Source organism: Podarcis melisellensis (assembly GCF_964234715.1).
Source record: "Podarcis melisellensis genome assembly, chromosome: 2".
NCBI lineage: Eukaryota > Metazoa > Chordata > Lepidosauria > Squamata > Lacertidae > Podarcis > Podarcis melisellensis.
The window spans coordinates 86,607,769-86,633,897 of record NC_138529.1 but is presented as its reverse complement, the minus strand read 5'-3'; the positions used below and the strand labels follow the sequence as shown (position 1 = coordinate 86,633,897).

Genomic DNA, 26,129 nt, shown 5'->3' with positions numbered 1-26,129 from the left:
GCAACCATTGGAGGGTCACAGTTTAACCACCCCTGCTATATGTGAATACACCAAAGTCATCTCACTACTATTATTACTAACTTTATTATTTATACCCCGCCCATCTGGCTGGGTTTCCCCAGCCACTCAGGCTGGCTTACAACATAATTTTACAGCAAACAAATCTGTTTAATGTACAAAACAGATGCATGGACCTATTAAGGTAGTTGTAGTGAACTAACGCCCCCTTGCTTAGCATCTGTGGAGGAAACCAAATCACCCAGCAAAATCACACATTGGCATCTGGTAGTCACTTGTGCTGCTGTTCTTGCAAAAACAAAAAAACCCCCCACAAAAAACAGGAACCACTGGGAAGACGGCATTTCTTTGGACTTATGATCAATGTTCTTGGACCAAGATGAAAGTACTTCTAATCAGTGCTGTGAAGTTCTCTTCGGGAAGTTCCCTTTGTTCTAGTCCATTGATTTCAGTTCTTTCTAATATGTTCTGAAGCTTTTTTTACCACTTGCTGAATATGGGTGGGACTTCTTCCCATTGCCCGCCCCCTGCAAACTTCATCATATGTCACTCTCCACCAAAAGACATGGGCCACCCCCGCCACCTGCCCATCTTTATGCCTGAAATGCTCCACAGCTGGAATTCCTGTGGACTCATCTAACATGCTTTGCTTTGGGATGTGGTTGCTTTCAACCCAGCCTGCCAGGCTTTTCACTTTTCTATTCTTTTCTGCTCTCCTGCTCTTCCAGGCTTCCAGCAGTGATAATGAAGGTGACATTTGGCAGGCAGAAACATTGGGGTTACAAATACAGCTTGACACAAAACAAGGGATGCTGAACATTCATGGGGAGGAGCGGAAGCATAGAATCAGGCCTTGTTCCTGACATACATGTGTTTAGTAGACTTTGGGAACAGATCCTATGCATAAGCAAGTGGCTTCTGATCTTGTATACAGAGCCTAGCCCATGTGCACAAGGTCTGTTCTCAGAGTCCATTGGGGATGAGATCAGCTACCACACTCTGTTTCCTTCCAATGCATGTTGGCTGCCCCTACATTTGTCTGAGAAGGAAGGGATATAGAGTTTAATACAGTATTTTCTGATTGGCATAAACTCTACAACATCTCAGAAGAAAGACTATCCTCACACTCCTGCAACCCGAGGCCTTTTAAAGTGGAGAAGACAATAATATTACGTGTTGGAAAGTATGTTCTCTGCCACAGAGCTACCGACTCTCCACTCCATTTTTCAGTGGAGTTGCTGTCACTGAGAGAAATCCACGATAACGTTGAAAACAAAAGGTTGAAATGTTTAAGTCAAGTGTGCTACGAGTCACAAGTTACTGGGATTCTCTCAGAGTGTATGGGATTCCTGCTCTAATTCATTCTGCCTCTGCCTCTTCAGATTCATTAGTATTGCTCTGTCAATGTTTTGTGGAAAATCCAAATTGTTATTTGCACCGACTGAGCACTAAAAAGCGGTTTCCCTGGAGGAAGACAGTGGGACAAGAGGATGTGCGGATAAGCTCTAGGTTGACTTTCAAGGGCGATAATGCCTGAGAATGACTATAAGCCAGGAACAAACCAGGCAAAAGGAGGAGCCTCCTATAATGGGAGTGGCATGTTTTATATCTTGCTTACCTGTGAGGAGCACATGGTACTGGAATATGCGCTGCACCACTTTCAAGAGCTGATGTTTCACATTCAAGGGACTCCCACCACGAAACTGCTGTCCTCAAGAGAAGGAAAATAAGAAGGGTGAAGGTCAGAGCTCAGACATCCACAATCAGAAAATAATCAGTCATCCATTCAGGTTCACATGACTGGCAAGAGAGACATTTAAAGCGCTGTCAGAGAGAAGATGTGCCCAGGTAGTCTCCAGGAGCAGACCTTTTGTCCACAATGTTTCAAAATGAAACTAAAACCCAATATTAAATTTTCATGATTATTTATATTTTGGTCGATAGTCAAAATAGACTTCAGAATTCAGACTCCATGTGACTACAGATTTCAAGTGACCCTTGTATATTTTTGAGGCTACAGCTGGTTGACTGGAGCCAGCTGGAGGGTTCCTGCCACAAGCAGCTTGATATTTATAATGCATGAGTATCTCAAGGCTAATATAAAATCCAAGAACTTTCCCAGAAGAAGTTGACATTAGTGCTGTGCGCAATCCACAGGGCAAGTGTCTCTTCACTTGGGCTAAAAGGTCGTGAGTATACAGTGGGGGCCTGACATGAGCTCGGTAGCTAATCATAGGGCTGGCAGAGAAAATAGATGTGCCTTCATGACTATTTGACACATCTGGCGAGGTATGGCCCATTGACCTCAACACTGTTCTTCTCTATTGTGACATGCTCACAAATGGTATTAAAAAGTGAAAGGACCACTTTCCTTTGGAAAAGCATGCAGGGATTACTGAGGTAAACACAGAGCAGAAAGTAGGCTGCTCTTTTCCTTTTAATACAGAATTTCTGGCAGAAGTTTTAAGATGTATTAGCAAATGAAAATTGTTTCATTTCCCCCAAACAGCAGCTCTGAATATAACCAACTGCATGAAAAAGTATACACAGTCTTGGCTGGGGGGGGAAACTAGGCTTGCCATCGCATGGTTCAATTAGTAGAAAGTATTTTGTCACAGAGCTGAGTCAAGGTGAGGGGAGTTGTGTAAGTTATCGCTAGCAGAGACTCAAAACTGATGTCAAGTGCCATATTTGAATTGTCTTATTGTCTCGGGAGGGGGGGCCGCTGTTTCTGCTCCTATTTTTTCTAATGTAATTTATCTTCTTTTTTGAAAACTATTTTGAAAATGTTTTTCGTAGAAAAAGAAACAAATAATACATCGGAAAGCAGCGACATGCTCAAGAGCTCTACATATGGGCAGATTCATATAGGAGGAGATGGTCCCATAAGTGGCTTGGTCCCAAGCAATCCACGGCTATGAAGCTAACAACGAGCAACTTAAATTGCACTTAGAGCTGAAACAACAGTTAGTGCAGCAGGTACAACAATGGGGTCACATGATTCTGCACTGACTGAAGTTTCCAGCAGCCTGTTACAGTTGCCCAATCATTGATGCAACACATGCATCTATCACTCATGGTAATATATGAGAGGGCTTTTTCTGTGAGGACAGCACTCACTGCTCCAAGAGCTTGGATTAGCTCTTTCTCTGTGTACTTAGGTTCCACCAGCAGTTGAATCGTTTTTCAACAAGCCTTTGATCCCTGCCGCTGCTTAAATTATTAGATGTTTGTTCTGGCTCTCTGGATTGTTTTTCTACATTTAATTTTGGTCATGTGTTTATTATCTTAGGGTTGAGTTTGTGTGTTTTTGGATCCTCAGTGTTCTTTAATTGTACTTGTCTCGCTACGTTGTGGGTTGTTTTGTAAAGTCTCATGCCTTGAAAACGGAATGGAAATATCTCGACAGGGAAACAAACAAGTAACGTAGAAATAAGCATCTTGTTACTGCGACTCCTCCTCCTCCTGTTTCCAAGTCTGAGAACAAACTTCAGCCAAAAGTTAACAAGGGTCATCTGGCATGGATGAACTATGAAACAGGTTGCGACAATCCAGGCTGCCTTGGCCGGCCCTGGAGCCATTAAAAATGAATAGCCATGTCTCTGATGGGACGTCGTTGCCACAACTTACTGTCTCATCCATTTGCTACTTTCCACCTAAGTTTCCATAGCAGCTTCAACAAAGAAAACAAAGGACAAACCCAGGGAGTTTGCATTAGGAACCTTCAAAAGCCACCTTATACTGAAATGAGACCATTGATTCATCTGAAGGAGCGTCTGCGCCCCCATCGTTCTGCCCGGACGCTACGTTACAGCGCAGAGGGCCTTCTGGCGGTTCCCTCACTGCAAGAAGCAAAGTTACAAGGAACAAGGCAGAGGGCCTTCTCGGTAGTGGCACCCTCCCTGTGGAACGCCCTCCCATCAGATGCCAAGGAAATAAGCAACTATCTTACTTTTAAAAGACATCTGAAGGCAGCCCTGTTTAGGGATGTTTTTAATGACTGATGTTTTAATGTATTTTTAATCTCCTCTTGGAAGCCGCCCAGAGTGACTGGGGAAACCCAGCCAGATGGGCAGGGTATAAGTAATAAAGTAATAAATTATTATTATTATTATTATTATTATTATTATTATTATTATTATTATTATTAAAGTCAGTATTGTCTACAGTAAATGGCAGTGGCTCACCAGAACTTCAGGCAGGACTTTGTCTTAGTCCTACCTGGAGATGCTGGGGATTGAAGCTGGGACATTCTGCATGCATAGCAGATGCTCCACCACTGAGCTGCAGTCCTTCCCTGAGATTTCCACCTGCTGCTGCTGCTTTTCTTGTCATGGATTTGCGGTGAAAGGGGAAGCGGCGTCTGTTCAGTTTCTGATCCTCACCATCATCATGCAGTGATGGCTGCTTCAACACAGCTGTCTATTGTCCACTCGGTGCTGTTCGTGCATGGAGGATCTTCTCAGCATGCACACAATGCTGTCCTCATCAAAATGTCACTCCATATTTTCCCCCACCTCGTTTCATCCATATTTGCAAGTTTTGCAGATTTCTCCCCCCCCCCCGGTCAAATTTTCAGTGGAAATGGCAAATACGGAGGAAAAGAAGGGGGAAAGGGGGTGTCATTTTGAAGACGGTGTGGATGCTATGCAAAACTTCCATGCGTGAGCAGCAACAAGTCCCCCAAAAACCTGCCATATGGAGGCACCCTAATTACTAAAGATGCTGTAGGCAGCCCTTTTTACTGACCAAGCCTTTGGCACCCCCATATTCAAACATTTCCAACTTTGTACACACACAAATATCCGATCAGGATCAGTTTCAAAAGTGATACAGTGGTACCTCTGGTTACAAACTTAATTTGTTCCGGAGGTCCGTTCTTAACCTGAAACTGTTCTTAACCTAGGTACCACTTTAGCTAATGGGGCCTCCCGCTGCCACCGCGCTGCCATTTCTGTTCTCATCCTGGGCCAAAGTTCTTAACCTGAGGTTAAGCAGAGTCTGTAACCCGAAGTGTTTGTAACCTGAGGTGCTTGTAACCCGAGGTACCACTGTACAGGAGAGATTTGCCTTTCTTCCATCACCATTCCTTTAAACGAAGTTACTGAGTGTTATTCCTATTTGGATAGTGTTGTGAGTGGGGAGAAGATCAAGGATACAAAAACGCGAAGCAAAACCCAAACCCACAGGAAGCTTCTGAGTTCAGATTTACGACTCCAATAAAAATCCCATTAACTCCAATTGTAGCGGAACTGAGGGGCAACACACCAAGCTGAGATAAAAGCATTAACACGGCAACTTTTATCCCTTACTTAATAGTAGGGTCTGTGACGTTCCTGTGAAATACATTCTGACCCTGCTTCCTGGGGCATTGCGAGGGAGATGGGGAAAGGGCAGAGTAAGAACCATTGATCTGAAACACACCAAAGGCATCTTCAGAAGAGCTGTACTGATTTATGTGCCAGACAAGAAGAGCAGGATTAAGGCAAGACTCTGCATTAGTCCTAAGGGAATAGAGCACATTCAACTGCTAAGCATAAACTCAAAGAGAGTCGGGACCTTTCTGGATATAGGGTCAGGCACTAATTTACCTCTGAATTGGTGAACTGGGAGGACAGTTTAGACATACATATAAGAATTAGGGAAGGCAGAATCTGAGAGTGTATTACTGGGGCTAAGATCAAATCTCTCCCCACCCCCAAAAAATGTATGTGGTGAAAATTGGGGGGTTGATCCCAGAAACAGTTAAATCTTCCTTTTTTATTTTTACCTTTCCCCCTATTTTTCCATTGCTGCCTATGGGGACATTAAAAATTGAACTTTTTTAAAAAGAGAGAGAGCCCCCACATTAGTTTTCTGGATCTCAGCATGCCCCAAACACAACATTATACTGGAGCATGGTGGTGGTAGTGAGGAAAATGGCTGCTGCTAAAAAAAAATATGGCTGCTGCTATCTTTTTGTGGTGGCAGCCATTTTCCTCCCACAGTGCCCCAGAATGCTGCTGTATCTAGGGTATTCTGAGGCCAGAAAATGGCAGTGGATTGGTTGCTGAAGGAAATGTGTTACTTTTGGCTGGTGACAAGAAAAGGAAGAACAAAAACAAAGACCCTACTACTAAAGGAGAGCAGCTCCCTGAATTTGACCCCTATTCAGGGTCATAATTTGCACCTGCTACCAGCATTAGGGTTTCCAAAATGATAATTACATCAACCCTGACCTAAGCTCTGGTATCTACAATACAAATTTATATAGGATTTATACCCTTCTAACTGTTATGGTTTCCACCAAAAAATCCTTTGAATTTTAGTTAGTGAAGGGCGGAGACAGAGAGCCATGCACCTGTCAGTCAGCTAATGTCATATGATTTAAATCACAACAGGTGAGTTAAACTTCTGGGAAGAACTCTATACATGCTCTCAATGCATCCTTTGCAAGTCTCCCTCGAATGCAGCCACAGCTGTAAAGGAAGATTGATTCCTCAAATTGAAATTGGCACCATATGACACTAGATGATGGACATGGTGGGCCAAACCATGTTCTAGGCCAAATGGGGAGGCCTGGCAGCCCCAATGAGGCCCATGGGTCAGACATTCCCCACTGCTGGTAAATGGACTGACAATTTTCTGTTACAGTAAAGGCGGACAGACTTAATGGAATAGAAGTGTTTGGAACACATATTCTCTGCCCTGCAAACATTACCTTAGAAAATGTGTTTTCAAGTAAGAATCTATGTCTAGAAGGCTTTCAGATGAACCAACCCCATATGTTGCTGTAAGTGTAGAATCCCATAGTCTTCTCATAGTCAATGAATATGCAGCCCCTGAAGGAGCAGAAGTAAGCCAGGTGCTGTTAGCACATCTAAACCTCCTTCCTGTCTTTATTCTAACAGAGAGTTCTCAGTTTCTTCCACTTTACCCCCTCACAAAATTATAGCTTACAAGGTTCTCTGGGGAAAGAGAGTAAGTATTAAACCAGATAAAGTCTGTGGTATGAATATGCTCTGAATATCAAACACACAGAGATGGGTTTTGTGAATATATCCCTGCTGGTGAGAATACTGTCATTGCCTTTGAGACAAGCAGTTTTTGACTCTAGTACATTGAACACCTGGGCAACTAGGAAGCACAGCCCACAAGATAACCAAGTTTGAGATAAGCCCCAAAAACAATTATTGCAATTAGAAGTCTGCCTTTCCGATCAAAGCCTACGGAGCAGCATTCTTAGACTCCATTTTTATATTTTTGGCCTCAAGGGTTCAGACAGTGAAATATCCACGGGCAAATGTTGACAAACGGTCATTTTAATGAATTATCATTATTAATATTTCAGATGTGCTGCAGAGGGAGACATAATCCATATCTCAAAGGCCTGACAGCCCAAGCCACATTAAAAATACAGCAGCCAATTTATCCTCGTAACCTTTTCTGTCAGATAAGTAAATATTACTACCTCTCCTCCCCTACCCTTTACAAATGGAGAAATGGATATATATTAAGGCTGACATTGTGTGCATCGCCACCAGAAGAAGAAGTGTCACTGTGGCAGGAAGCAGAAGAGAGGGACAAAGTTTGCATTAGTCCCGTTCAGGGATTCTAAATTCCTTCTACACTGAGCATGAGCACACTAGCCCTATGGTTTTCCCTGTGACGGCTGGAAAGATAACCTCTGAGACTGTTGGCAAGCTAGCAAAGGCCAGGTTGCAGTAATGTGCAGGACAGAGGATGAAGGAATTACTTACCGGTAGTTCCCATACATTTGGTGTTAGGTATGGAGCACTCAGTACAAGACAATCCCTGACCTAGAATTCTTGCTGCTTCCATCTCCCATAGCTGCCCACAGTTATGTGAGAATGGATGATCACACATTCATTGTTGTTGTTTTATTATAGCAGCCCTTGCGTTCCATACATAAGGGCACAAGCAACCCCAATTCTTCTCACTTGAAGGTGTGCAAGTGGATCTAATAGGTACTCCTCCAGACTTCACCCTCCTCCAAAGCTATCCCTGAACTGAGTCATCATTAATACCCCCTACATGACCCTTTCTGAGCTCTGAAGGGAGGGCACACAAGGAAGGAAGGAGAGAGTGATAAAGAGAACTACAGGGCAGTCGTAAAGGCCCTTACCTCAAATTCCCGAACGACAGTATCCAGCTGGGAAGTTTTAAGGCGGGCTTCATCCAGCAAAGCCAAATTCCTATCAAACTGCATAATGTAAGCCGTGTGGTGAATGAACCTTGATTCCCTGGAGAGGAAAATGTCAGCCACTTTCTGGTGATCTTCCCTAAAGCCACATCAGGATAAACAAACAAACAAACAAACAAACAAACAAACAAACAAACAAATGAAAAGGTTACGACATTTGGGGCTTTTTCATTTAGGAAACAGGGAAGTAAGAGGGGTCATGATAGAGCAGGCATAGGTAAACTCCGGCCCTCCAGATGTTTGGGACTACAACTCCCATCATCCCTGACCCCTGGTCCTGTTTGCTAGGGATGATGAGAATTGTAGTCCCAAACATCTGGTGGGCCGGAGTTTGCCTATGCCTGTGATACAGGCATATGAAGATTATGCATGGTGCGGAGAGGGTGGACCGGGAGGTGTTTTTCTCCCTCTCTCATCACGCTAGAACCCAGGGTCATCCAGTGATATCGCATGGTGGAAGACTAGTGTGCAGACAAAAGGAACACACACACATGGAATTCACTGCCACAAGACGTGGCTGCCATCTTGAGTGTTGTTGTTGTTGTTTTTTTAAAAGGGATTAGACAAATTCATGGAGGATAAGGCTGTCATTGGCTACTAGTCATGGTGACTGTATACCCTGTCTCCAGAACTGAAAGCAATATGTCTCTAACTGCCAGTTGCTGGGTAACATGAGCAGGAGGGTGCTATTGCCCTCATCTCCTATTCTTTGCTTCCCAAGGAAGCCATATTAGCCACTGTGGGAAACAGCCGAGGGGGTCTTTGGTTTGGATCTTTCCCACCTCTACTGGATGCTGCCCACAGCCATTCCCATTTATCAGCCCTGAGCTGCTTTGTGAAGAACAGGCCTTTTTAATACTCCAGGTCCACACACCTATCTGAAGACAATCCACTGGCCACATCTGGTGGCCCAGCAGAACCTCAACAAACCTCCTGTTCGGGGAGCTGGCCTAGGACTGTGAAAACAAGGATTTCGTCAAACGTCCCACAAGCACAATATATGGTTGATGGGTTATTATTTGTCTTGATGGCAAATAAATAGGTTCTATATATTTAAAATGTTGATATCCCACCCTATCCATTCAGGCTCAGTGTAGCTTTTGCACATCTCTTTTCACTTACACAAATACTGCAGACGGTATCTGTGACTTACTATCTTGTTATCGGGATCCCAACCTTCCAGCAAAATGTACGTTAACAATGGTAGAGGAAACATATCTGGAATCTATTGAAAATGAGGTCATTCAGTAGCCAGATATATAATGTCTGAGTGCATAGCATCTGGAGTTCTTACAGATCATGCTACCATGTTCTTGTAACAGATATAATGTAAAATCTGAGGGTGGAGGATAGCCTCTTAGCATTCAGGGTGAGGCCATCACAGAGGCAAGTTGTCTCACATTCAGTTACTTTTGATTCTCCCTCTATTCAAAAAAAATAGGTGCTTGGTTTTCCTAAAGATTTCAGGATGTCGGGAAATGGATGCCGTCCTGAGATGGTATAAAGGTCTTGCTAAATCACTTACCAATTGAGAACTTTTTCTTCCAGCTCTTCCAGTATTTCTTGGTGTAGTTTGTAGATTTCTGGGATCTCATTCAATCCTTCCTTGAGCTTTGCTTCTTCATGGTCATTGTTATCTTCATCTCCCAGCACTTTTAAGACAGCTTCATAGAAATCCTGTGTACACACAATTCAGAATATCATCTGTAGGCTGTTGCCCAATCCTACTCACATGTTCCTGACTACCATATTCAAAACCTGTCATTCAGTGCCAAATTTCTTGTCTGTGCCTTGGTCATTTCTCTTCCTGACTAGCCATTTGCTTTCCTTACCTCTTGTTGCCTCACTTTTCTTCAACTAAGTTAAGGTTGACCCAAACCATAATTTTCTGATGCCACACAGTCCTCTTGTGGGATTCAAGCGCTCCCTTGTCAAGAGCTTGAAAACCTTTCAGAAAGACTCTTGAAAAAGGCTGTGAATTTGACACAGAGGCACTGTGTGAAATCTGAGATGTCACAAATGAGAGAACTAGACCAGCCGGACAATGATTGTCTCCTTGTTTGTTGCTTTGAACCAATTTTAACAATGCTAAAGAAAATCTTTACCCATGAAAACAACTTGTCTAGTTTTGTATCACCACAATAACATTACCAAAACCTATGTACTAGTTTCCTTAATTTTATGCATCAATAAGACCCCTAGTCTTCATATTGAAAGACTTCCTGCTGTTCTGCTCCAAACTACATTTCAATTCCATCTTTCCCTTAATCCCCTTTGTAAAAAACAAAAAAAATCCCTAATGCATTATGGTCACCCTTTGTTCACCTCACTGACGCACCCTTTTATACTTTCCTCAGTACTGCTTCCTTGCCCTACAACATCTGCCTTCGCTAAATAAACCCTTCCTCAAAACAGACTTCATTATAGTGTTGTTTTTCAAGATAACAAATTCCTTGCACATCCATGTGGAAAACTGGAATTTCAGTTCTGTCTGCCCTTATGCAATAGTCAAGGCACTTCAAAAAAACCACAAAACCCCTCCACTAAAAATTATGATAGTTATGCACTCCCCTTCGCCCCAATCATAGAGACATAGAGGCAGCACTACTGGATTTAAGCTGCAATCATATTCCTGCTTACCTGGAAGTAAGTCCCTTTGGACTAATTGGGGCTTACTTCTGAGTAAACATGTACGGGATTGCACTGTTAAGGTCCCTAGCATGAGATGGAATCTCTTGGAACTGAACAGTGTCACTGTCAACACCACCAGCAAACACATCTGGAAAGGCACAAAGCAGGATGCATGCTATGTGAAAAGAGTGTGAAAGGCATGCAGCAGTTTGCTCCCCAGACTTTCAGAGCCCAGGGATCTGAGTCATCTTTTCACAGATGATTGTGCGGTTTCTGCAGAGACCCGCAGGCTAGTGTCTATGGGAAAATATATAGCTCCAAGGCATTTCAATGGAACCAAATCATAAATCACTGTTCACCTGTCCTTTTTGTAATAAGCATCTTGCCTCACTGCTAGCCCTTGTTAGTAGGGCTTGTGTTGTCACACATCAGCAGCTCCATTTATTCCACAAATGTCAGCAGCAAAAACAAGGCAAATGGGGGGAATGGTGTCCCTCAACAATAACCCATAGCAATGGTTTTCTCATTGTTGATTTTTAAATGTATGTCAGATGGGACCGCGTTCAAGTTGTGCATGTCCTTTCGTTGTGGTAGGTAAAGGTAAAGGGACCCCTGACCATTAGGTCCAGTCGTGACTGACTCTGGGGTTGTGGTGCTCATCTTGCTTTATTGGCTGAGGGAGCCGGCGTACAGCTTCCGGGTCATGTGGCCAGCATGACTAATCCGCTTCTGGTGAACCAGAGCAGTGTATGGAAATGCGGTTACCTTCCCGCCAGAGCGGTACCTATTTATCTACTTACACTGGTGTGCTTTCGAACTGCTAGGTTGGCAGGAGCAGGGACCGAGCAACGGGAGCTCACCCCGGCATGGGGATTCAAACCACCGACCTTCTGATTGGCAAGTCCTAGGCTCTGTGGTTTTATCTACAGCGCCACCCGCATCCCTCTTCGTTGTGGTAGCAATAGGCAAAACTATCCCACTGCCAAGGAAGGCTTCGTTTGAATCAAATTTCAACTCTAGGAACTGTGTTTGGTGAAAAGGTTAAACACTGGAACATATGGTGATAGGATGCATAGCACCTTTCCTTTACCATAGACTGCCCATCACCACTTTTGCCAAAAGCTTTCAGCCTAATGGTATACATTTGTGACTATTTGCACCTCGAAAATGGTTGGTGCTTCTAAATACAAGCTATATTTTTTGAATAGTAAAAAGCAGAGTAGCAAAATCACTTTCCCCCACACCTTTCACTTCTTTTCCCTTTGATTCCCAGATAACACATAAGACATGGCGTGAGTTAAGCATGTTGCTATCAAATTCACGGACATTTATCAGGACCTCACTGGGCTTCCGCGAAGCACTTTTCTGCCACTTTTCTACCAAAACTTCATTCCTTTGGTCTGGTTTAGAACCATTGTTACGCTATCCAAGTTTAGTTGGGAGGCTGGATTTACCATTTCCATGTGTTCTTTTTAATTATGCAATTTTCTGCAGAAATGGCAAATCTGGATTAAATAAGAAAATACTTGATGAGGGCAATGCCATGTGGATGCTGTGCATAAAGGTAAAGGTAAAGGGACCGCTGACCATTAGGTCCAGTCGTGACCGACTCTGGGGTTGCGGCGCTAATCTCGTTTTATTGGCCGAGGGAGCTGGCGTACAGCTTCCGGGTCATGCGGCCAGCATGACTAAGCTGCTTCTGGCGAACCAGAGCAGCACACGGAAACGCTGTTTACCTTCCCACCGGAGCGGTACCTATTTATCTACTTGCACTTTGACGTTCTTTCGTACTGCTAGGTTGGCAGGAGCAGGGACCGAGCAACGGGAGCTCACCCCGTTGTGGGGATTCGAACCACCAACCTTCTGACTGGCAAGTCCTAGGCTCTGTGGTTTAATCCACAGCACCACCCACGTCCCTATGCTGTGCATACATCTATATTAAACTGCTGTGCCTAAGTGCCCATGGACTTGATGTCTAAAACTGATCTCTGCTCCTCCTCTGGTATCCTGCATCATCCCATAAGCCTATGCCCTTCTGACAGTAACAAAACATGGCAGGGTTTGTGCAGAGAAGCTAGCCGAGTATTTCTACTGTGCCTGGCAAGTATCCTGAAGAACTATTCATGGGTATAAATCTTTCTCTTTATTCCCCTGGAGCGGATACACTTAGAGAGGAGTCTGAGCCAGGCAGCTGGGTGTTCCTCGTTCTGGCCTGCGCGAAGGCTCTTGCAGGCAAAATGTCTTCTTTTCTGCCAATCTAATCTTTATGGGAAAAATAACTGGATCTTTCGTTGTCTACAAAAGTAAATGCACACCGGAGGGAACTGGAAGCAAACTGTAAGCTTCTGCTAGCAGTGGAGGACCATATGGAATCACTTAGAAAAACATCCAGCGCTTTCCCAATTCCTCCTCTGCACCCCAATAAACCATGGAAATGCCTGGAGATTTTAATTGCACAAGAAAGAGGAAGAAATGGAGGAAGAAAGAGCAGCCGAGAGAGGAAGAGTGGGACCCATCGACTGGAAAGCCAGCATGAAAGAGATGTCCTCTGAAAACTGCAGAGTTTGAAAGCTCCCTGGGGTTCTTCGTTGATAGCAGCCGCAGCAGATGTGGATGTTACAAAGCTTCTTGGTTTCATTTAAAAAAAGAAGTTTTATCTGTCCTGATCTGACCTTCCTTTGCTGTTTCTACACACCAATAACTCTTGCAACAGACAAAAACTACCTGGAATATCACAATGACACTGTAGCTATTGCTAATACAGTCATATCTCTGCTTACGTATCCCTCTGGATACATAAACTTCGGGTTGCGAACGCAGCCAACCCAGAAGTGTATACTTCTGGGCTTTGCCACACGCGCATGCACAGAAGTGCTCTGCGTGCAGCACGCATGCGCAGAAGTGCTCAATCACGCTGCATGCGTACGCAGAAGGGTGCCTCCAGTTACAGACTTTTCGGGATACGGCCGGGCCTCCAGAACGGATTCCTTCCGTAACCAGAGGTACCACTGTACCAGGAATATGCCTGGTAAGAGACATAGTTGGATTATGGGTGACGGGAATTCCAGCTGATCAAAGGATATCCTGTGACACACATACACACACAAGAACACAATGTTCTTGCGCCTGGAACTTCCTCTCTTTCCCTCAGTGTCACTGTTTTCATGTGTCATAGCATTTTTATCCTGTATGTAGGTCTACACCAGGCATAGGCAAACTCGGCCCTACAGATGTTTTGGGACTACAACTCCCATCATCCCTGACCACTGGTCCTGTTAGCTAGGGATGATGAGAATTGTAGTCCCAAAACATCTGAAAGGCCAAGTTTGCCTATGCCTGGTCTACACAGTTGCTTGTACACTAGCCTTTTTTTCCAGAATTGATGTCCTCCTTTCCCTTACGTATTGGAATCCACACACAGCATCGCTGTCCTCCCATGTTTTGTTTTGTTACAAAATTCAACTGCAGCAAAGCACTTTTAGGGCTTCTGAGGGGAATTGTTCCTTGGAACTAAAAGTTACCTGTTTGCAGGCTCAAATTGTTTTACTGGTAGCCCAGCCAGCATGAATGACTTGCCACACAGTTTAAAATTAAGGCTGTAATCCCAGCCCTGCCTAATCAGAAGTAAATCCTAGAGAATTCAGTTGTTGCTGTTGTGTTCAAATCCTGCTTGCTGGTTTCCCACAGGCATCTTCTCAGCCCCTGTGAGAACAGGATGCCAAACTAGATGGACCATTGACCTGATACAGCAGGTCTCTTCTTATGTCCTTATGTTATGTTCAATGAACAAGGAGTTCCTGTTCACATAAATGCTAACCAGATTATTTATTTTAAATTATCAATTTTTTTTTAAAAAAACCAATTAACACAGCTGAAGCTAACTAAGCAGCAAAACCTAGCCAGAAATTAATCTTAAAACAGCCCACACTTCTGAAATAAAGCCACCTTTGCCTGGCTCCTGAAAGCTGAGAGAGATGAAACACCGCTGTGAGGGCCTGTTCCCAAGGAATTTCCCATTCAGTCTCAGATGGGGAAGGCCACACACAGGCCGGGCCCCTGGAGAAAGATCTGAATATATGAATAAGTTCATATTATAGAAAGTGATCCTTGATGTGTCATGGACTGAGCTGAGTTTAAGCTTCAAATGTCATGCTGAGTGCTTTGAATTAAACTAGGAAGCCATCTGGATCCAGAGAAGATGTTGTCAACACCAACATTATACTGGATGACAAACATGGATGGAAGTTCACTTGGTGCCTTTACCAGCCTGTGTATGATCCTCAACCCAGTGTTTACTCACTGGGCCAAACCCTAGTAAGACCCAAACGGTTTATATTACAATTCTAGCCATGTGTACTAAGAAGTGATTCTTACTGAATTTAGTGGGGTTCTGGTGAAGATGAGGGAGAAAATCAATTCAGTTCCCATTTAAAGACAAATCTATTGAATTCACACTTTGTAAAACAATTATGAGAACCAAAATGTAGCCATCCATTGAAATTCACACTTATCCAAATATTGTGATGCAGGCCTCCAAACAAACAACGTTCACAAAAGTGAATACATGAGGTAAAAGCATGCATTAAAAATGACTATCTTAGTGAAAACAACGTACATTAGGAAAAATTCTTGGGAAAATGTGTCTATGAGTCAAAACTGTAAGCAAAAAAATATGTTTATTAGGAGAAAGTCACGCTAAAATGCTGATGGATTTTCATGAGGATATTTTTAAAGTTGCTGATTGCTGCAGGAATATGGAGAGCTGAATTTAAGATTGGAAAAAGGAGAAACTGAGAGAATCAAAATGGACAGGTCTTTCCATCTCTACTCTCAGCTGAGTGGAGTTAGAACTGCAGCCTTAAACATTGCTTTAATATCATTACACTTTTAAACTTGAGACAGGATATTCCATGTCCAGACACTTTGGATAAATCCTGGTGAGAGTTTGTGTTTTTACAGACTACTGTACACAGAACAAGCAAAAATTTAGAATGTTACCAGCCAGAGGGGAGTACCAGGCAGAGGGGAGTGCAGCTGTTTTAACAATCCACCAAAAGCAAAGATTCAGCAGAGTTAATAGACATAGCAGCCACCATCCTCCCAAAATTGTGAATGACCATTTCTCAGCCACACTGCATGCAGTATGGCAAAACATGCTATGAGAGTGCAAGAGAGGAAACTACCATGGCCATATATCTCATCCAAGGATGCCATTCATACGTCATGCATTTAGGTACCTCTATAGATCGGGTTAGATGGAATGCAAAATCAAACACTCATGGTTTCAGTGAAGAAACTCGAAATTTTATGGCTGCTTTCAAAAACTATGTTGACTTTCCCCAGCAAGCACAAAGTAAAAGTGAAGTTTACACAGCACAGCCATTCTACTGCTACACCTTTACCACTGCTGGTAAATTGCTCCGAAAGCTTGGCACATTATCTCCCTCCATCATTAATACTAGCACTGTATCACTTTGCCACTTTCCATTTCCACTCATGAAGAACTACACAGATACTCAAAAAATGTATAGGCACTTTCGAGCTTTTCCTCTCAAATTAATCTGGAACGTTCAGTATTTTCACCTCAAATTAATCGGGACTGTTACTCAGTCCCATGAAACACACCATACGAATCTAAGAGAACATTGATTATTCATCTTTCAAGCTCTGAACTAAAGGGATTGTATCCAACTAAGATCCACTGAAATGAAAGGACCCAAATTAGTCATGCCCATGAATTTCAAAGGGTATACTCTACTCTGAGTAAAACTAATGTTAGATACAACCCACGGTGTCCTGAAAATCTGCCTCCACTTTTTTTGGGGGGTGGGGATCCATTCTATCCCTGAAAAAGTGGAAGTTTGCGGGGTGGGATTAGGATAAATTCTGAGAAATATTTGAGGGTGGGTGTGTTTGGCTAACCCAAGTTAGACAAGGTGGTTGAGGGCTTTAAAAAAAAAAAATCCCCCCTTAAAGAAAGATTTGGGGGGTGGGGGTGGGTAGAGACCAGTGCAGCTGCTGTGAGCATCCACATAACCAACCAGGGTTTCTATGCTCTGTGCTTCCTGGAGCCTGGGCCAGACTTATCATGGAATTCACTATGTGACATGATGCGATGTAGTTTAACTCCCATTGTAATTCTGTCACAGGCTACAGAACATGCAGTGGGGTGGCTGTGGAGTTGTACAGCAGCTGCAAACAGCTGCTTGGTTGTGTTTTTTAAATTGATAATGATAATCTATAAAAATGAAAACAATTTTGGCCATCTCATCTAACTAAGGAAACATTTTTTAATGCTGTATTGTTTTTAATACTCAATTGGGAGCCGCCCAGTGTGGCTGAGGAAACTCAGCCAGATGGGCGGGGTATAAATAATAAATTATTATTATTATTATATTATTATTATTTCTCAGAATTCCCCCTCCTGTGTTTTTTTTTTGGGGGGGGGGATATTTTTGCCCCACATGAACTGAAAAAAAATGGCCTAGCCCTATCCCAAATGGTCCCAGACATACGGTAATTACTTTAAGGGCTGTCTGCTTCTATATTGACCTGCTTGGGCTTTAATATCTGCTTTGTCCTCCTTGCCATCAACTCGGTGTATTAAAAAAGTGAGCATTTTCAGTGATGGTGTCAAGGCTCTGGAATACTCTCCAAGTGGAGACAAGTCAGCTTCCTCCTTATTGTGTTTTCGAAATAGGCTTTCATGTATGAATCTGCTGCTCTTGATTTTAAAAGTGACTGCTGCTTTTAGATATTTAATATGCATGTTTGTAATTGTATTATTCTCCTTTAATCTGAAATGTATTTTTTCTTTCTTTCTAACACAAACTACTCTACCTGAAAAAGAGCAAGATTTATCTAACAGGAGAATTTTCCAAAACATGTACCACTCTCCATGTGGGCTGGTGTTTGGTGGTTGAGGATTAAGGCTGATGTTCACAAGTCTATGTCAGAGATGCACTAAACATTTTCAAATGTCAGGGTTCACTTTGAAAGCAACGCATTCAGCTGAACAAATCCTAGGTGGGAAAAATGCTCACCAAACATTCTCACTGCTTCAGTGCTATTTGGTGCCCTTTTTTGTCTTTCTGGCTGACACGGGTGCTTCTCAGCTGCATTTTCACTCCTCTCACAGTCCTCATTTGCCCACACTTCTGCCTTACTGACTGTGGTGACCCAGAAACTTTGATAATTTTCATCCATGATACCATCGCATTACACAATGTGTTGTGGTGTCACTGAACAGATCAAGTGGGTTATTAAAGCCACTGGCAACAAATGGCAATGTGGACATGTGGAACCACATTGTGGTGAAGAAGATTTAAGCAAAAGGAAAATGTTGCTGTAAAGAACACCACCGAAACACAGATGTGATCACAGGTGCTGAATATAGCAGGAAATGGAAGGTGATTGTGAACACTCACAAAAATGAGCATGAAATGAGGCAAGTAGTGTTGGCTCATTTATCTTCTCTTCTATTTGTCTTTTTTTAAAAAAGCAGAAGGAACATTTGCACTGTGTGATACATCTGTTGCTGCCCTTTACCATTTCAGTTTAAAGGTTGACAGTATTGAGAAATCCAAGAATTTCTCTAGATTATTTCCCCCTGAGAGTTCACTACACATCATCACACTATAGCAGCCAAAGCTATGCCTCAAATCTGTAAAAAAATAATAATCACTTAACGAAACTAAAGTTTTTCCTTCTCATGGATTTCAAGCAAATGTTACTATATTATTAATTGCCTCAATAGATGTGTGATTATAATTAATTCTCAGACAAATGAATTAATTCCAGCAGCCAGGATGGCTAGCCTCGCAATGATTAATTCTGCAAAACCAAAGCCTAATAGTAATGCTGTAAGCATCCATAAAAAGAAAAAAAAATGCTGTTGCCTGAAGTGCTGAAAGCCTGGGAAACCATTAATCACAGGTAAAGTACTTTTGCAGTCTCAATAACTCTGATCAATCACAGTACCCGAAAGGTCTCCAAATTCATCATCTGAAAAACACAGTCCAAGAAAGAAGAGGGAAAAGGTACCAAATATTTTTTAGTTCATACAATTCCCCGCTAGATTCAGAACTGAGGAAAGAACTAGAGCCATCCAATTACATTCTAAGTGACTTGTGAGGCTCAAACCGGAGTGTATGCTCCTGGCACTATTTCTGCCATTAGAAAAATTGCAACTGTTATTTCACATTCACAGAGCGCCAGCTATTTTCTAGACACTGTGTAGAACATAAATGTGACATGGTCCTGAGACCTAAGCAAGAGAATTTGAATCCCAGCATTTTGTAGCTCTCTCTCATGAATGCTGGAAGTGTCAATTAGTCAATGGCAGCATTCAGATGTAAAAATAAACTCTGGCTTATTACACTAATGAGCTTGGGACTTGTAAGCTCCCTCTTCCTCTTCCCTCCACCTGTGCAGCTGCACAATTGAAAAGTAGTGTAGCATTATGTCTGAACCTTAAATGCTGGTTAATCGCAACCAGGGCCGGCCCAACCTGAGGTGAACCACAAAATGGCACACGTACTCCACCAGGGAAGAAGAGGTAAGTGAAGATCTACACCAGGAACGGGGGAGGGGGGATAAATGGTGGGATGAGATCAACAACACCTATTTGCCAAGAGGCTGCTGTGGAAGTGGCATTGCGGAGGTGGGGGGCTGCCAAGGAGAAAACAGGAGTTATGCTATCATTATGGTCAACTAACCAGAAAGCCTGATGTCTTCCTCATGTCATATGTACTTGGTGCACTGATTCAACAATTTGCGCTGTTCTTAGCAGATTTAAGAGACCATGATAGCACACAGAGTACAAGACAGTCTCTAAGGTGAGCAAGGACCAAGCTACCACAGTCTATGCTTTGAGCTAAGCTGAGGCATCTCTGAGGGTGCAGAATGAGTGGCCTTGCACAGCAGAGAATAGCAATGCTCTGAAATCTTTTCATTGCCCACCCCTGTTTTTCCAGTTGAAGATGAACTGCAGTAAATTCTAACACAGCAGACACAATTTGCCTACTATACTTCAACTGCTGGGTGGAAATTAGGTCATGGATCGTGAACCCAGTACATGCACTCACTCATTCACTCACACACAAACTTGCACACACACCAAAATCAAATGAGGCTAAGCACTGGCAAACTGTACAATGCATGTTTCAAATACTGTACCAGTAGGCTGTTTGCAAAGTACTTGGCCGAAGGCCAAGAAGGGCTGGCACACATTCTCTCTCTCTGTGTGTGTGTGCGTTTAAAGGAGGGACACTAAGTAGTTGAACAGCCATTTTGGCTTCCTGTTCCCTCTGTAAAGACCCATGAAGAGTTATTTTCCCACCTGCTGACTAGGAAAAAATGAAGACACAGAAGAATAAATGAATCAGCCAATTGCAGCTGAAAACAGCCTATTGTTCTCAGACGTTATATCGCTCTAAGCTTTTGTCAAGTGCTTTGGGCACTGTAACATTCAACGTATTTTTTTTTTTCATTTAGACAGACTTCTCCCATTCATTGGGAGATTTCATTAGCAAAACAAGCACTTGATTAGTCCAACAGGACTTTCAATGCTGTCCAAGAAACCCAAGGCAGAAGAAAGTGTGCTTTGGCTCATTGCTCACTACCCCTCCTAATCATTTCCAGTTAATTATTACTGGCTCAAATCTCATGATGTTTGCAACACATGTAGCATTGTATAGCTATATTCAGTTTGGTCTTCATGCTTAGTGTCTAACCTATTTCTGTCTTTCTAGCAAACCACTGATGCAAAAGCAAAATGACAAATGGAAGGACTTATGATGGTACTGAAACAAATGTTCTCTACAACGAACTTTCAGCTCAAATTCTGAGCCACAGTGGGGTTGAGGGGTGCAAGGGGGAATCACCTGGCAAATTTTATGGGTGGGAGGAGAAATCTGTGGGAAGCTGAACCTCCCACCACTTCTTGGGCTTATCTCCCAGCAAAATTTCTTGGGCTTGCCCTGTTTGAAGTGGCGCCTAGTGACAGTGCAAGTTCTCTCTATCGTGTTTGCTTTCTAGTGGCATATATGTGAGTCAGCACTTGATTCTGCAGTCATCATATGATGAACATGGTATGGATAATCTCTCCACTTAGTTTTCCTCTTAATTTTGCCCAATCTCCTTTCCCCACAATTTGTTGAACTTCTTAGTAAAACACTGCAATCAAAGCTGGATGAAGAGCAGCTACACTTCCAGATTAACATCATACACTTTATTTTTGAGCCACACCAGCTAATATAAAGTTTGAGCTCACACAATGTTTCCACTCTTTCGGTTGAATAGCAGAGTGAGTATATGGAAATGTCATCATTTTGGCAATCAATCAAACTATTAAGGTCCCTGCTGAAAGGCCAAACTGATTCAGTTCCGCTGAATGGAGTGGGGATCTGCTCCGATTTGCGGGGAGGGGGAGGTGTCAGGGAAAAGTTGGTGTTCCTGAGGCGGTTCAAATCCCCGTGGTGGGGTGAGCTCCCATTGTTTGGTCCCAGCTCCTGCCAACCTAGCAGTTCAAAAGCATGTCAAAGTGCAAATAGATAAATAGGTACCGCTCCGGCGAGAAGGTAAACAGCGTTTACGTGTGCTGCTTTGGTTCGCCAGAAGCGGCTTAGTCATGCTGGCCACATGACCAGGAAAAACTGTCTGCGGACAAACGCCGGCTCTATAGAGCGAGATGAGAGCACAATTCCAGAGTCATCCACAACTGGACCTAATGTTCAAGGGTACCTTTACCTTTACGTTTTAAGTGTGTTCCTAATAATGACAAAACTACCTATGTTAAAATAGCTGACAAGAAGAAGGAATCCTAGGGGTGCCAATCCCCCCTCTGTTTGTGGCCCTGCTCCTGTGTTCTTAATATGAATAAAATTGGGGTGCATGGGGTGAGGAAAGGGGTAGAACCTCCGGTGGGGGAACATTTCATTTCATGCTCCTTCTGGGATAGTGTGTCAACTTTCGGTTTTCACCCTGCACTCAACTTTTACCTGTGGCTCCTAGAAGCTGTCAGCATGCGACAGCGGCCAAACCCCGGGAAACAGCTTTGACTGGCCAGCTAAAACAGGTGAAGGTAGCCAATGGGTATCAAACCCTCAGTGAGTTAGGGACATCCCCTGCATGCAAAGACAGGCTCCAGCAGATGGAGCAGACAAGACAAATAGTGGGGCCAATGGTCAAAGAAGGCGGTTTCTGCAAATGCTGTGAAGTGAGGAACAGATGGGGCTGATCCACTTGGGAAGGTAGCCCATCTAGCAGAAAGAAAACTCTGATCCTAGACATCTGCTGCCTTGCAGAATATATTCAGAAGTATACACTGCCTACACAAATCCAGAGTGGTGTCCCTAAAACAGTTGGATGGCATCTTGTACGCCTCCTTCCAGCAACTCCTGCAGCCAAACAGGATGTGGTTTCCTTTGGACCACATTAGTGAGGCCGAGAAGGGGGTCTTGTGGTCTGAGCCGCCCAGGACCTCCTTGCACACTGCCCAGACATGCACCCTGAGGAGCTCACTTTGGTGCTGCTAATGCAGCAGTTTGACTTCACCCCTGGATGCACACTCCATTGTCTCTTGAGACAGACCAATGCCAACAATGGAAAAAATAAAAAGCACATGAGGCTTTTTAAAAATCACTTTCCCCTGCATATCAATCACAGGCTCAAGCCCAGGACAAGACTTAACAACAATGTTGATTGGAGAAAAGTATCGTGGAAGAAGTACGTGAAAAGGGAGCTGAAAAATGAAACAGTCAGCTGACATCCCTGGCAGTGGGAAATGAGTAGCATGTTCTTCTAGCCTATATCTCTTCCCCCCCCCTTCCTTGAGCTATGTAACATCTGGTCAACCCCATATTACACAAAGATCTCTGGAAAGTTCGTGAATTAAACAAGTCAGAAGTGAAGGAAGTGAGTGGTGAATATCATCGGCTCAGACTCAGACTTTCCACCAGAAGGACTTACACCACAACAGGTGGGGATTGTTTTGCGCAGAATGGTTGATAAGATAACAGGTTGAGGGAGTCCAGAGCATTACCAGACCACCTAGCCACTAGTTAATAGGTGCTTGTTCCAGACACTGGTACTTTAGGGTGACCTCACAGAGATTCTCACATTATTTCCCAGAATGCCATCTCCAGTGAGAACTCCACGCCATTTTTGTACAGTGCAATTCTAAGCTTGTCTATGCAGAAGGCAGTCCCAATCAACTCAACGGGGCTTATAGCCTAGAAAGTGTGATTAGGACTGCAGCAATGGTCAGTTAATTAACTGACTTATTGGTTAACAACGAGCTATTCGACCTTGTAATTATTAATTTTCCCCACACAAAATGATTCATACAAGAAATTCCCACTAGTGCAAAAATGAGAAAATGCCTTTTAGATTAAGAGATGATTTATGCTTTTGGCTCCACAACAGACCTGTGAACTGAAAAGGTCTGAGATCCAAGTGGGAGCTGACTGTATTTCTCAACCATACAAAATATTTGTTTGCACAGAGATAGGGGAAGAATTCGCTGGAGCCATCCCATGCTGACAAAAGCAGCTCTAAAGAATTATTCCTTCTTCCCATCCCAAGGTTGTGAGGAAATACTCATACAATGCCTCCAAATTTCTTTCTCTTCTGTCCATGAAATGGATTTCAAGAAAAAGTATGTTGTTTTAGACAAATCACCCTATCAAGCTGTTCAGTCAAAGTTCTATTCCAACTGATGAGGAACTCGAGAGTCTACATGTCTGGCACATACAGAGCAGGATAGCTTTTATCACAAGACAGATTCCTTTGCAATGGTCCAATGAGCATTTCTGCAAGACAAGCCACTCCTGACAGAGTTCACCTCAGCCTCTTCAACTGCCTTTTCTGTCTCCTAAATTATACCTAAGTAAGAGAGCAATTAGGTTTTGACAATTAAAATGATTTACTTACCATATGTAACAGCCGGAGCATCTCCACATATCTGTGTAAAGAGACAGTTTTATTAATTGTCAACCAGCTACCGCTGAATAAATCAATGTGCAATGCAAAGCCCAGCTTACTGCAAACCAAATTTTAGCTGGTGGACTTACTCTTTCTCTGAAGACACAAGCTCCTGGGCAATGAGGTGGGCTCTGGATTGTCCCTCTTTCTGTACAAAACAAAATAAACAAAAATTCTCCATAACAGAGAATGTAAAATAACAGAGAATCCTCTCAGTCTGAACACTCTTTGGACCTGGTGGTCTAAGAACATCAAAGCACAGTGGAGGCGAATCTTAAACTTCAATACACACCTGCAAACCAAGACAACATATACACCCCATCTTAGTATCTGTCAGGTAGAGGAATGTGCAAGATCTTTCAACAATTTAATATGAAAAGGTTGGTTAATCTTTTCCATATGGGGCAAGCAGGCACAACTGATAGGCCACATCCTAGCATCTGTCTGCTAAGAGAATGTAAAAGGTATTTCATCCATTTAATGCAAAATGTTGATTAGGTGCTCATCTTTTCCCATATGTGAGACACACATCCAAGGGGATGACATACAGGAGAATGACTGCAGGAAATATAAAGTATGGTGTATAAATTATGCTTTGCGCTTTTGATTTGCTTTTTCAAGGAATGTTAATTTCTAAAGATCACAAGGAGCTGGTTCTCCGTACGATAATTACTGCAAGGGTGACATTTGAGAGCTATTGGGAAACTCAAAATAATCTATTAAAACAGCATGGTTAATTTAGATATAGATTATTACCCTATACGTAAGGAACAAAGAAGGAAGGCAGAAATGGATAATTTCAGAAAGAACAGGAGTCCCTTCTTAGACAAAAATTGTTCCAAGTTCTAGCTATTTCTTAATTTACTATATAACAGCACAGATTAGGTTTATGACATTTATTGTAACATATACAGAGGGTCAGCTCCGGAAAAGATGGGTAAAGTTATTGCCACCACATTCCTTGCGTTTGTGAGACATAGTATGCCCCTAGAATCTCTAGGGTAGGGTTTCCCAAACATGGATCCCCAGCTGTTTTTGGACTACAATTCCCATCATCCCTGACCACTGGTCCTGCTAGCTAGGGATGATGGGATGGTGCCAATGTCACCAAACGTCAAGGAAACACACACTAGAAAGGAAATAAACAGACTCCAGTGACATCGCAAAATGCTACAGTGGCATAAGCTTTCTTGAAAGAGTGATGGACAGGCAGACAGAGAGGGGCACATATGTATATAAATAATGCACACATCCACTTGGGTACAGAGGAAGTTGCTAAACAGCAGCGCCAGAAAGCCCTGAAATGCACCCTGGCCACTCGGCACGCCCTCTACTGATGGGCTTGGCTCCGATATGCCAAGAAGCGGAGCATATTTCACTACTGACCAAGGCCCCCTCTCTCTTCTTGTATACAGTTTGTCACAGTCAGCCATTCTATTAGTGATTGATTTGTCTTGAGCCAAAAGCCAAAACACTGGTACCCCTGGTGTCACATGGCCTGTCTAGGGCGAGTTCTGAGACAGTGTCTCTAGGCGTTGCCCCGTCTTGTGTTGTTTAATTGCTGTTTGTTTAACCAGGAAATGAACTCTGAGATTGACGACAGTGTCCGGAGACAGACTTCTGGGAACAGGGAGATGTAGGGAGCTCAGGTCCTTCAACTATCAGGTTCCTAACACTGAACCCAAGCGGTGGTGAAAATATGAAGATCTGCCGTTTCATTTTAGAGAACTTTGCCAGCTGTTTGCTTTCTAGCCTAGAAGTAAGTGCTTTGAATGTACGCTTCCTTCCCAGACTCGTGTTTCCCAGTAGCTGCAGAGACTCCAGCCCCTGCTGTTAACTTTGGTGAGGGAAGCAATGGATTTGACACAAAGTTCTGGCTTCTTGCCTAGTCAAGCCCTGTTGCTTTTAATAGCCTTATCTTTCTCAAGATCTAAGGGCCTTTCCAGATTCCCCCTCCCTCCAAATATTTTTACCTTTAGCATGATATTTGCAATGGCTGTGCCATTACTCCAATAAGGGATAAGGAGATAAGTCCACAGAGAAGGAAAATAGTACTGGTGGTGGTGATATAATATCAGAGGAGATATGGATTTTAGCATTGGGGAGGTGACATACCCAGATTTCCAGGGGGTGGGAATTGTTTAAAAGGAACAAGCACAAAATGTGGGACATCAGGAGGTGGTGGCATGTGCTATCCATGACAGGTTGTTTTGTTTTGTTTGCAAAAAGTCAAAATCCTGCTGACCCCTCATCAGCAGTTATGATGAAAGAGGAAAGTTGAAGATAGGGGGAG

General features: G+C 43.1%; 1 protein-coding gene across 5 annotated transcripts in view; it reads right to left on the bottom strand.

The window, feature by feature from the left end:
* FGD5 (FYVE, RhoGEF and PH domain containing 5) overlaps positions 1-26,129 on the bottom strand; it is a 134,414-nt gene that overhangs the window by 38,782 nt on the left and 69,503 nt on the right. For 4 of the 5 annotated variants that reach the window (XR_014165821.1, XM_081901304.1, XM_081901305.1 and 1 more), the window contains exons 4-8: positions 23,926-23,984; positions 23,786-23,816; positions 9,747-9,898; positions 8,144-8,300; positions 1,637-1,724 (exon numbers count right to left, since the gene is read on the bottom strand). Coding sequence is in view for 4 of the 5 variants with exons in the window: in XM_081901304.1 (XP_081757430.1) it covers positions 1,637-1,724; positions 8,144-8,300; positions 9,747-9,898; positions 23,786-23,816; positions 23,926-23,984 (487 nt within the window). In the remaining variant the exon portion in view is untranslated. The remainder of the gene's footprint in view (positions 1-1,636; positions 1,725-8,143; positions 8,301-9,746; positions 9,899-23,785; positions 23,817-23,925; positions 23,985-26,129) is intronic. The other variant, XM_081901303.1, reaches the window with a different exon arrangement.